The sequence below is a fragment of the Eucyclogobius newberryi genome, unplaced genomic scaffold (assembly GCF_026437365.1).
Source record: "Eucyclogobius newberryi isolate DKJ021-1_F unplaced genomic scaffold, fEucNew1.0.hap1 SCAF_5, whole genome shotgun sequence".
In the NCBI taxonomy this organism is placed as follows: Eukaryota; Metazoa; Chordata; class Actinopteri; order Gobiiformes; family Gobiidae; genus Eucyclogobius; species Eucyclogobius newberryi.
The window spans coordinates 21,255,895-21,268,219 of record NW_027316167.1 but is presented as its reverse complement, the minus strand read 5'-3'; the positions used below and the strand labels follow the sequence as shown (position 1 = coordinate 21,268,219).

Here is a 12,325-nt window from a genome sequence, read left to right as displayed (position 1 = left end):
CCCTAGATCAAATACAACACAGACATGTTCAGCCTAAATGCAGCCCCTAGACCACGTTTTGCCTGGTCCTCTGGCTTCTTGGTGAATTGGCCCACATTGCCACAAGCAGCACATTTTACATTAAGTTTAAAAATATACCTTTTATAACCACATTATCGAACATGTTAGTGTGGTCTAATAACCTGTGCTGAATGTACCCCTTTGAATTATTCACTGTATTCACTGTGGTCCTCTATCAGCCCTCCACTTCATCTGTGTGTTTCAACATGATGAAAAAGTTTGTTAACCACAACCACAATAAGTCAGAAGAAAACTTGTCACATTTACTTTTATTGTAAAGGTGATATTATTCCAAAATATTAATATGTTACAGCAACAGAGAAGAAAGTGGAGACATCTAGAAAACATCTACACAAGACTTTGGTAAGAATCATGGGACATATTATTTTATATATAAAAATGCACAAACTAGTAATGCTAGAAATCATAAAGAATTTTAAGTTGTGGTGCATATGTACAACAATAGAGATGGAGACAAGTGTTTTCTGTATTCTAGAAACAACGTATAGAAAATCCTGAAATTGCTCTGTGCCTGTGCTTTAGGTTTGGGGTGTACCTTACAAGGCATTTCATATAAATCAGTGTATGCTTTGTATCAGGTCTTTGAGAATGTGAAGGACAGTGGTCTCTGTTTTTCAAACCTGATGCCTCAAGCCTCATGTCTCTAGATTTATAACCTAGATGTATGTATATTTGGATGTTTTAGTTTACACATCCTTGCTCAGCCTTATACTGAGTGCATGTATCACGGTGTGTCAGTATTGTTTGGCTCTGTAAGCCCATATCTTTTGTTCATGTGTGTCCATTCTAGCACGGGTGCACATTGCAGGCCCGAATCTCCTTCCTGTCCTTGCAGCTGGACAGCTGAGCTGTCTTGAACTTCTGTTTTACTGTCATCAGTCGCTCTTGGATTCCTCCACCACAAAGTTTTGTGCATTCTGTCCAACTTGACCAGGGCCTCATTTTGCATCCTACAGAACAAAAAACAGCATAAATAAATAAATACACAACTTGCTTTCATAGCAAATATGTATTTAGTCTATACTATGTCTATGTACTCTATTGTATTGTGCATTCCATCCAATAAAAATGGTCTATAAAAAGAGAAGAAAAGTCCAAGAACACACCTGGGTGTTCAGCGGTCCCTTCAGAGCGCCCTTGCTTGCTTCTCCTCTTCTCTCGCAGTTCTCTCCGTCTCTTTCTCTCGTCACTGTTGGCCTGCCCGCGAGTGCACTTCCGGACCTTGCACTTCTTTCTCTGGATGATCTCGGGGCAGGAATTCCCCCCAAACTGTGGCTCCATGATCACCATACGAGTCCTGATGGTGTGGCCGTTTCCACAGGACTTGTTACATTCTGACCACTCGCTCCACTCTGACATGATGCAGTCAATAGCTGAAAAGACCGTTTTTATTATTCGTGATTAAAGTATATTTGAATGATGGCAAATAAATATAACTGATTACCATAGTCCAACAGGAGATTTTATAAAGTGTGCCTATCTCTTCAGAATTTCTTTCATTAGTATTTTACACATTGAAAAATAAATGACATGCATTATACAACGATAAACTATTACAGTTTTTAAATACAAGTGGTGCAACAAGAAGAAAATGGTAATTAAGAAGTTTCCTAATCATTGAGTTTCATTATACTTTAGCTGAAAGGTGGGGGGGTTGTAAGATACTTCATTCCATTCATTTTTGTAAGATATTTGAACCTCAACCAAGACATCTACTGGCTTATTTTACCACATTTCTGATGCATTATCATAATATTTAAGTATTGTCATTGCAGAAAAAAAAAATCCCAAATTTGTATCAACATTTCGCACCAGATCTGTGTGCAGAGACTTACGACATTCTGGGAGCATGCACTTCTCCACCTGCGCCAACTCCTCAGTGCAGTCCCCCAGCTCTACAGGAGACTTGAGCAGGCGCTGTCGAGTCCTCTGGCCCTTCCCACAAGTCACACTGCAGTCGCTCCACTCTGACCAGGGAGACAGCAGGCACGGGATTGTGTCTGTACAGAACAGTCTTCATCAGCACACTCTTGTCCACAATTGTCTTAGGAAATACACAATGTACATAAGATTTGAGAGCATATGTGCTCTCAAATCATGTGGGTGTTTGCCATTGATTTAACTGCAAACTCATGCTGGGCAACGATCTGGCTGACTGCAGTGCACTCATTCTCCAAACGATTGTCTAGATTGGTGGTGTGGGTGCAGGGTGTAAATGCTGTTATACTCACGGCACTCTGGCATCATGCACTTCTCCCTCTCCAACAGCTCAGTGTCACATATGGAGCCATCTGCAGGATTCAATGTGACAAAGCGCTCCCTGCGCCTCATCCCATGACCACAGGTGGCGCTGCACGGGTCCCATTCACCCCACTCAGTCACCAGGCAACTGCTAGGAGCTAAAAGGAACAGAGAAGTAACATGACTGTAGTATTTTAAATAATGATGCACTTTATGTGGCTGTAAACGTCTGAACTCACCGCATTCCTCATTGATTACACAGTTTTCCGTCTCCTCTGTGGGAATGGTGCAAACTGAACCATCGTCTGGAAACTGTTTGACATAACGTTCCCGGGATCGAGTGCCCATCCCGCAAGACAGGCTGCAAGGAGACCAGGTGATCCACTCTGACATCATGCAGGTGGAGCCCTCTGCACAGGGATTGTGTCAGGTATTCAGAGTCAAAGAAAACACTTTTGTCAGCTCGCTTTCGCTAGTCTCTGTTCTCTCTGGCACAAATGTTAGCAGTGTGATTACATAGTTACGAAGCATTGATAACTTGAAAGTTATTTCTAAACCTAAACTCTAACCATGGAAATTATGGTGGGGGATGGTGACGCGTGCCTGTGGTTATGACACGGTCTTGCACCCACCCCCCGTCAGTTTGGAGATTCGCGGAAAGGAGATAGTCTGTAATATAGCTAAAAACTGCGGGAATCAATCAAAAAAACACTCTGGGTACATATATGAAGCACAAATAGCAATGTAAGAAGGTTAAAAGCTCTGAAAAGTCGATTTTGCATGTTATGGAACCTTTAAGCAAAGTGCCATTAGACATTTGAAGAATTTAAGTGATTATTGGCTGCTTTTTAAAATGTCACGTTCTGTGTATGATTAGAACATTTTATTTACCTTCATCACTACATCCAGGGCCCATGCAGGGCTCAAAGTCCTGTGTGTGTGGGCACGGCACACTGCGGTCCAGCTGGGCCTTCAGCATCCTTTGTCTCATCCTCTTTCCCTTCTCACATGTGGCTGAACTACATGCCGACCATGGAGACCAGTTCGAGTAGATACATGTTTCAGGAGTGTCATCTGCCAATGCAAATTTGATGAATATACACAGTTTACAATATAAACTCGCCGCTTGCCAAAACGTCGCCAAAGATCAAGCAGCAAGGGAAAAGAATGTTGACAGACCATCATATACAAAATAAACACATCCAAACCTTCTTCTTTTTCCTCCTGGGCGATATCTGCCACAATGTCATCCACATTGTCTGGTACAATGTTACACTGTTCACCCTGTGCACACAATTCAAATATTACGTTAAAATTGTATTTCCATTGAAATTACTATTTGAGTAACCCCAACCAATGATATAAATGTCATTCTTCGTCATTGCCTCTAGAGGCCGCTACAGACCAGAGGTTTCCTTGTATCTTTTCTGAAGCTCAGCTGTGCATGATCACAATAGCCAAACAAGAAACGACCTTATTTCAGCTGTTTATATTCTCATTTGTTTTATTTGTATTACTCTGAATTTTAGTACAAAGTACAATTCCGTTTCATCATGCAAAGTAGTTTCATACTGGACACAAGTAAAATTGCGTATGTGGTTCAAAGGGCGAATATTTTAGTTTATTTGTGTGTTCATGAACCTACATGATAAACATGCTTTAAACCCTCCAGATTGTATCCATGCACTAATTTCCATCCAAACTGTAAATGTAGTAATAGTAGAAAAGAAACCTTTCTGGCTATTCGTTCCACTGCCAGTCTTGCCACAGGAGTGATAGCACCCCCCTCAGGATCATAGAAAGGGCTTTGTGGATGATCCAGGCTGGTCAGAGGACGAATCTTGTCCGGAGGCGCAGAAGGTTTGTTGGGAGACTAAAAAAAAACAGATAGCAACAGTGAAACAGTGGGATTACCACCGCCAGGCTGTTTGAAAAATACATTGAGCAAAAAGCCAAAGTGACTCAACAAAGTTGAACAAAGCCCAAAAGTCAGAGAAAGGACGGGTCACACAGTATACTGCTGAGTACGAGGGCTCTGGTTTATATGGCAGAGGCTCTTAATTGTCAACAGTAAAGGTCTGCCAGCATGGAGCTGATAGAACAGCACTGCCACTGGCTGCCTGGGCCTGAAGTGCAGCTCAGCCTCCATGTCCACTGAGAGCACAAGGGCATGAGGTCTGTGATTATGAGGGAAGAGCACAGGGAAGGGCAGAACTCTGATTCATTTAGACATAAAGACAACTCTTTACTGGGCCTTTAGCTACTTTCTCTACTGCTGCCTCTGCTACAGTCCTGCTGGAAAATGGCCAGATTTGGCTTTTTATGCACTTAGGTTTAACCTCGGTTTAGTCAAACACACTTGGCCTAAGCTATTGTGTGAACTTTCAGCCATTCCTGTGGCAGCATGTGGTTTATAGAGGAGTTCATTTTTTGCTGTGGAACTAACTAAAAGTTGGTACTGTCATTGATCGTGATTTAATACTGATGTAACCATGTGCAATACCATCATATTCATGTGCAATACTGAATTAACCATGTGCAATACCTGTAAATAAGAGTGTTCTATTTTGTTTTTATTCGGTTTACTTACCTGCTAATAGTATTACCTAGTCTTGTGCTAGCAATTTTTACTTTATTTTATTTTTATTTTATTCTATTCTATATCATTATTTTATTATTATTATCTTATTTTTATCTTTATCTTTTTATATTATTTTATTTCCCCCCCTCCATTCCCTATTAAGATAGGAGAGGAGTTTTGTTAATAAGAGTTTTTTTGTTTTTGTTCATAAGAGTTCTATTAAGAGTGTGTTTTTGAAACTTTCTATAATCTGTCCTTTCCTCCTGTTTCTACTGCATTGTAACAACGAAATTTCCCCTTGTGTGGATATTAAAGGTTTATCTTATCTTATATTATCTTATATTATCTTAATCTTAGCTTCTAGTAAGTAAGTATTGTAAGTTCTTTAGTGATTTTTTTGCTTAGCTACCTACCTCTGCCTATTTATTTCTATTCAGAAAAAATATGTTTATATTGTACTCACTACACAATAAAACACGCTCAACACACAAATGCATGGTTATGTAGCTTAATTACAAATAGACTTAAACAGAATTGAGTATGATGATAGCACGTGAGGAGCAAAGTGAAAGGATGAGAATAGAAAGCGTTTTTTTGACAAGGTCAGATTGAGAGTGTGAATAAGACCCAGCTGGAGCGACGTGTGAGAAGACGGGTTACACAAGGCGCACTGAATTTAGAAAGACTGTCAGACAGCAGGCCTGAAGCCGGAGCTGTGTTCACAAGGTAGCAACTTTAATGGTGAAAACATACATCAACTGTAAGGTGTGAGTAAACATGTCATGAGTCATAACATCACAGCTGAGAACAAGTAGTTGGGACTTAAATGTAACTTTTATATTGTTTAATCAACAGTTGAATCCAAATCCACTTAATTTATACAAAGGGCTCAATTTGATCTCACTAAAACAATAAAACCAGTCAAATCAAGTCAAAGCAAAATAATAAAACCATAAAATAGCAATAAATAAGTTAAATCTAAATTTAAATAAATAAATAAACACATGACCATAGAGTAAAGTGTGTTTGTTTTTGGACACTATCACACAGAGGAGGAACGATGGACACAGTTAGGGCTTTTTTACTTCAGACATTGACCTAAGGGCTTTTCACAAAGCCACTAGGTGGACATAATGGAGCTTCCGCTCCGAGTGTGGTGCGATTGTCCCAGTGTGAACATGGCAGTTTGGGTCGCCGTAAACGGTCCGAGTGGTCTAGAGCGGCCTCTCCCGCATCCGGGTGCAGGGCCAGAGTGCTGTGAAACCTCAGGCTGATCTAAATGTCACCGTACACTCTACGGTAAGGGTAAAAGTGCTTGGAATGTATTAAAAAAGTGTTTAGCGGCGTATATTTACATGAATGGGCGTTGCAGAGTTGCAGTTTGCAACCTGCGACTGACGTGGCACATTGGATCAACTTTATATCAGTGAGACACTTCTGCTCCTGTGCCTTCATGTGTCGCTCAGAGCAGCTCTTTCTCTGCCGCCACCAACGTGCATCACGCTTTGGCCTGTATGCAATGCATTTACCAAGGTGCGCATCCAAGGTGGCTCTTTACGCTTGAAGTCCGTTGTCATGGAAATAAGTGCTGCAGTCAGCTGATGCATCTTTGTTTTCAGTGGTAGAGTAAACAAGAGTACCTAGAAGAACTGACGCAGACACAGGGAGAACATGCAAACTCTCCATATGAAGGCCCTATGGGGGATTGGGAATCAATCAATTTTCTTGCTGTGAAGCAAAAATGTTGCGCACCGTGCCGCTCAATAACTTCTGCTTACCCCTAACTCAATAATTTAAATAACCACTAAACTGAAATATTAATTCCCTATAACACCCCCAGTCCCCATCCAGTCATTCTTGCTTTTGTTAAACACTGCAACAGTGACTGATTGTGGGTCTTACTGGCTTTAAAATTTGTATATTCTGTTCATCATTAAAAAAATTAAGAAGGGTTGAAAAAATTAAGTGGCCTCTGTGTGGAGTGGGCTCCGGATTCTCACTAACTACAAGCCCCCCATACTGCAGATGACCGGAAACTGGCTGAGGAACTCAACACCTTCTACTCTTGGTTGGAGACCAGCCCCAGGAGGGGGGTGGACCCGCTGGTGTCCTGGTGCAGCGGCAACAACCTGGAACTCAATGCCCAGACGACAGATGGACAAATAGAGACTACAGCGCATCGTGCGCTCTGCTGAGAAGGTGATCGGCTGCTTCCATCTCTGCAGGACCTGTACGTCTCCAGGGCTCTGGGACGAGCAGGTTGGATCACAACTGACCCTTCTCACCCTGGACATGAACTATTTGAGCCACTCCCCTCATGCAGGACTGTTGACTGTTGTTGGACTCATGAACTACTTTCTGCACTACATTTTAATTGTAAAATGTGTTCATAATAAGCCTATTTTTATTTTCATCTTATAGTAAATTTGAATATTTTTTTTTTCAATGCAAGCCCTTATTGATTCTATATATTGATTCAGGAGCTAAAAAGTGTGCCCCAGTCGCTCGTTTCTACTCAAATGCGGACTGGAAATAAAAATTGTATCAAGAACTGACATTTTTATCTTGATTGTATGTAGCGTAGCGCCTCTTTCCTGTAAAGTCAAAATGAAAAGTAGCCTGACCTCATAAGTGACCCCACTGTCAGTGCCTGCATCCCATGGAATCAGATCCTGCACCACCTTCTGCACCCAGCCACAGTCCTTAGTGCACAGGTCCTCTGCAGACAGACCCACGTTCCAGTCCGGACTGGGCCCCAGCATGGTCAGGAAGGACATGAGGTGTCGGGTCCGATCCACCGAGAACTCAGCAGAGGGCGCAGCTCGTCTGAGGGACAAACGGCAATTAAATCCTATGTTGAAATGCAGAAAACCTACGCAAAGCTTTACTGGACAAATACTCTTTACCCCACAATCGTTTTTAATTCTATCAATCTACCACAAATTATACATATCATTTTTCTGTATTTAAAATTCAAACACATAAAACACAGAACATGGAACATGAAACCAAAAAAAGATTATTTACACAATAAACTTATACTTTTAGAGGATACTTTTTGCTGCAGGAAAGAAGGCCTTTATGAATTAATAGATGACCCAAACTGAACCAACAATCAGGGACGGGCCCGAAATTACAACTGACATTAGAATAATTGAAAAAATTTTCATTACGACTTAATTTGCAAATTGACCTTTTTGGACAGACTTGCACGCTGCTGGGAGAGATGTCCTGTAGTTTTGTTTAATTTCAAATGATGAATGTTAGCGATGCTAAAATACAATTGTGAAATAGCATGTCTCTGGGGAACGCACAGTCTGTACTCCTCATAAAACAGGGATGTGCGGTTCATCTCAGACTGCCACCTGTGCTCCACATTAAAACCATGAAAAGATTAGAGAAATATTAATCATTGCATAAACAATATTTTTCAATACCAAATAATGACATGATATTTCAAAAATACAAGCAGAAGAACAGCACCTACACAGAGGAAAAGCTAGTCTAATTTAAGGTGTAACGCTTTATCTCCAAAGGGCTCCTGTCCCACGATGGTAAAGAATCCAAATCCAAAAGAATGAGGCATCTTTTTGCTTTCATTTGGACAAATTCCTCAAAACGTACACTAATAAAATGCATTAAACATCTATAGGATCACGGTATTCTACACAATTGCTCCAACACAAAAGAGTTCAGAGAGTCCCAAAATAAACTTGGCTGATAAGATCATTAACAGCTTTCTCTCATCAAACACCTCTCACTGACAAACAGCACCTCTGTCTGCAAATCAAATGAACCCAGAGACCAGCAAAGGGCGTCCTTATTAAGGAGAGAATAGTGTTGAGAAGAAACTACAGCGATGTTAGATGTGAAGGTCGAACAGAGACGGCATAAGCAAATGTGAATGGCCCGAACCCCAGAAAGTCTGAGGGCAAAAATAACTTAACTTCAAATATTAATCCTGTGTTGTTTTTCTACACTTTCAATATGACTCACCACCACTTTGCATGAGGGCACTGACATTAAGGTAATTTAAATGTCAAAGAAGTCACTGTCTAATGTATAAAATGTAATGAAAATTGCTTTATAGAAATCAATCAAATAAATGTATTTGTCCACGCAGAGCAATTTAAAGGGCAGAAGTAACTTTACATGCAATTAAACGCATAGTGGGTATGTTAAGAGCACAAAAAGACTAGAAGCCTGTTGAGCAGAAGGTGTCTGCAAATGCTAAAGGTGCATTTTAAAACCTAAACCATATTTTAGTTGGTAGTAATGTTAAAGTTTATATTATCAACAATGAAACTGTAAAAGCTCTTAGATATTAATCAGATAATTTACACTTAAATGTGGCCTGTTATTATGATGTATTTCGACATATCTGCACAGTTTAAAACATTTGTTTTATAGCACTGAAATTAACCAGATGGCAGTAAATGCTTAATCCCTTATCAAACGTGTAATCTTTAATGTTATTTCAGAATCATTAACATAACAGTTAAAGATACGATTTAGAAGTTCATTACCAAAAACAGCAGTGTGCATCCTCTAGTGTTGGGTCCAAACCCCAATGTGATGCCGAGCTCTTCTTCTGTGGGAGTTTTGAATCTAGCGATGTAATGTGATCGAGAACAAAGCAGGGTCTGGTCAGGCATTTTAATTACAAACTGGAGCTTAAAGTCATGGCCCTCCTTCAGACCCTGGTTGAGAAAATATTACTATGCACAACGTTGTTCTGTGGAAAATGAGCCAACATGCTTCTTGTTTTTCTCATGAATAAGAGATTAAATGTTATGTATTGAGAGAGAATGTAGCATCAGCAGTTTGAAGTTAGCCATTGAGGTGAAAAGATGCTTCATAGATGTTCCCCAAACAGCTTCCATATTGTTATTAACCCCTCCAAGCTATTTATTCAGCAAAAGTATATGAGCACTTACATATTGTGGGGTTGCCAGGCTGGCCACTGTGCTTTCATTTTGATCACAGTAAGGACGTCGTCTCCCTGGAGAAGACAAAATGGACATATAAGCAGAGATACAGAACAACCAGCTTTATTACTCTCACCAGTGGTTAAACAAGAACGGTTAGGCACGATCAATAAGCTATTTAAGATAAGATATTCCTTTATTGTCCACACATGGGGACATTTCATTGTTGCAACACAGGTAGATACAGAGGAAAAGGACAGATAACTTATAGGAAGTTTAAAAAATAAAAGATAAAATAAATGTGAGTGTCTGCAGAGCCGCGGCGCGCGGCCGAAACTGCCATGTTATTTTTGTGCCGGCCGCGCGCCGCGGCTCCTGAAACTGCGCCGCTATTTGACCGTGTTTTAGCGCCGTTAAGGGACCGCGCCGGGTTAAGGTTAGGGTTAGGGTTGAAGTTAGGGTTAGGGTTAGGGTTAGGGTTAGGGTTAGGGTTAGGGTTAGGGTTAGGGTTAGGGTTAAGGTTAAGGTTAAGGTTAAGGTTAAGGTTAGGGTTAAGGTTAAGGTTAAGGTTAGGGTTAAGGTTAGGGTTAAGGTTAGGGTTAGGGTTAGGGTTAGGGTTAGGGTTAAGGTTAAGGTTAAGGTTAAGGTTAGGGGTAAAGTTAGGGTTAGGGTTAGGGGTAAGGTTAAGGTTAAGGTTAAGGTTAAGGTTAGGGGTAAGGTTAAGGTTAAGGTTAAGGTTAGGGTTAGGGTTAGGGTTAGGGTTAAGGTTAAGGTTAAGGTTAAGGTTAAGGTTAAGGTTAGGGGTAAAGTTAGGGTTAGGGTTAGGGGTAAGGTTAAGGTTAAGGTTAAGGTTAAGGTTAAGGTTAAGGTTAAGGTTAAGGTTAAGGTTAAGGTTAAGGTTAGGGTTAGGGTTAGGGTTAGGGTTAGGGTTAAGGTTAAGGTTAAGGTTAGGGTTAAGGTTAAGGTTAAGGTTAAGGTTAAGGTTAAGGTTAAGGTTAGGGGTAAAGTTAGGGTTAGGGTTAGGGTTAGGGTTAGGGTTAGGGTTAAGGTTAAGGTTAAGGTTAAGGTTAAGGTTAAGGTTAGGGTTAGGGTTAGGGTTAGGGTTAAGGTTAGGGTTAAGGTTAGGGTTAGGGTTAGGGTTAGGGTTAGGGTTAGGGTTAGGGTTAGGGTTAGGGTTAGGGTTAGGGTTAGGGTTAGGGTTAGGGTTAGGGTTAGGGTTAGGGTTAGGGTTAAGGTTAAGGTTAAGGTTAAGGTTAAGGTTAAGGTTAAGGTTAAGGTTAAGGTTAAGGTTAAGGTTAAGGTTAAGGTTAAAGTTAAAGTTAAAGTTAAAGTTAAGGTTAGGGTTAGGGTTAAGGTTAAGGTTAAGGTTAAGGTTAAGGTTAAGGTTAAGGTTAGGGTTAGGGTTAGGGTTAAGGTTAAGGTTAGGGGCAAGGTTAGGGTTAGGGTTAAGGTTAGGGTTAGGGTTAAGGTTAGGGTTAGGGTTAAGGTTAAGGTTAAGGTTAAGGTTAAGGTTAGGGTTAAGGTTAAGGTTAAGGTTAAGGTTAAGGTTAAGGTTAAGGTTAAGGTTAGGGTTAGGGTTAAGGTTAGGGTTAGGGTTAGGGTTAGCCATGAGGCTATAACGGGCTATAAGGGAAATGCCGCGGCCCCTGAAACTGCGCGGCCATTTGACCGCACCGCAGCTCTCCAGCCACGGCCAAAATAAAATAAAAACAGCTAGCATAAGTCAAGATAATACTACTAATAATGGTAAAATAAACACTCTATTTACATCAGTTATATGCACATGAATGTGACATTATTGCATGTGAGTATGACAGTAATTGCACATGAATATTTATTTTTTCCACTTTAATTCAGAATTTCTTTAATTCACTTTAATTCAGAATTTCCACTTTAATTCAGAAAATCCATATGGTTGTTTGGATATGGATGTAAGTCGCATAGATTCATTTTTGTAATTCAGAGTTCTAGTTAAGCCTCGTCTAAAGACAAACCGGTTGCATTGAAATATAATCTTATATACTAAAACACTGGTATTTAGCGTTCAAGTTCAAAAACAGATGTTTTTGTTTGTTTGTTACCCTTTTCTGTAAAGAAAATCAATGGAAATAATGTGAGTGGATTTGATCGAGTTGACAGTTTTTGGCATTAACAACACATTTAGATATTGAAAACATTGCTGCACAAAGACAAAACTGCAAGGCATCAATTACTTGGCACTTACATGTTTTTGCAAAGGAAATCTTCATTTAGTTTATTTCCGAAATGGATAGAAAAAAATTGCAATATATATCTAAACAATTACAACATCATGTCAAACAAAAAACAACATTTGGAGATGGAGATGTCAGCAACACATTGGCACCAAAATAGAGCTTCTGAGCCAGGAAATCTCACATTAAGAGAAAATTCACTAAAAATCATGCCAGACTCTTGGCTACAGTAAATATCGTTAGGAGAGTAATTACTGAACTATTGATTAACAATTGAACTA

The 12,325-nt window shown here is 40.1% G+C and overlaps 1 protein-coding gene across 1 annotated transcript in view; it reads right to left on the bottom strand.

Annotated features, from left to right (window-relative positions):
* Nucleotides 1–309: 309 nt before the first annotated feature.
* The window catches only part of spon1a (spondin 1a), a 41,192-nt gene continuing 29,176 nt past the window's right edge, over nt 310–12,325 (bottom strand). Inside the window, exons 7-16 of the mRNA XM_072465166.1 lie at nt 9,841–9,905; nt 7,528–7,729; nt 4,055–4,195; nt 3,531–3,606; nt 3,214–3,396; nt 2,562–2,732; nt 2,313–2,480; nt 1,917–2,081; nt 1,188–1,454; nt 310–1,031 (exon numbers count right to left, since the gene is read on the bottom strand). Coding sequence (XP_072321267.1) covers nt 868–1,031; nt 1,188–1,454; nt 1,917–2,081; nt 2,313–2,480; nt 2,562–2,732; nt 3,214–3,396; nt 3,531–3,606; nt 4,055–4,195; nt 7,528–7,729; nt 9,841–9,905 — 1,602 coding nt within the window. The 3' untranslated portion in view covers nt 310–867. The remainder of the gene's footprint in view (nt 1,032–1,187; nt 1,455–1,916; nt 2,082–2,312; nt 2,481–2,561; nt 2,733–3,213; nt 3,397–3,530; nt 3,607–4,054; nt 4,196–7,527; nt 7,730–9,840; nt 9,906–12,325) is intronic.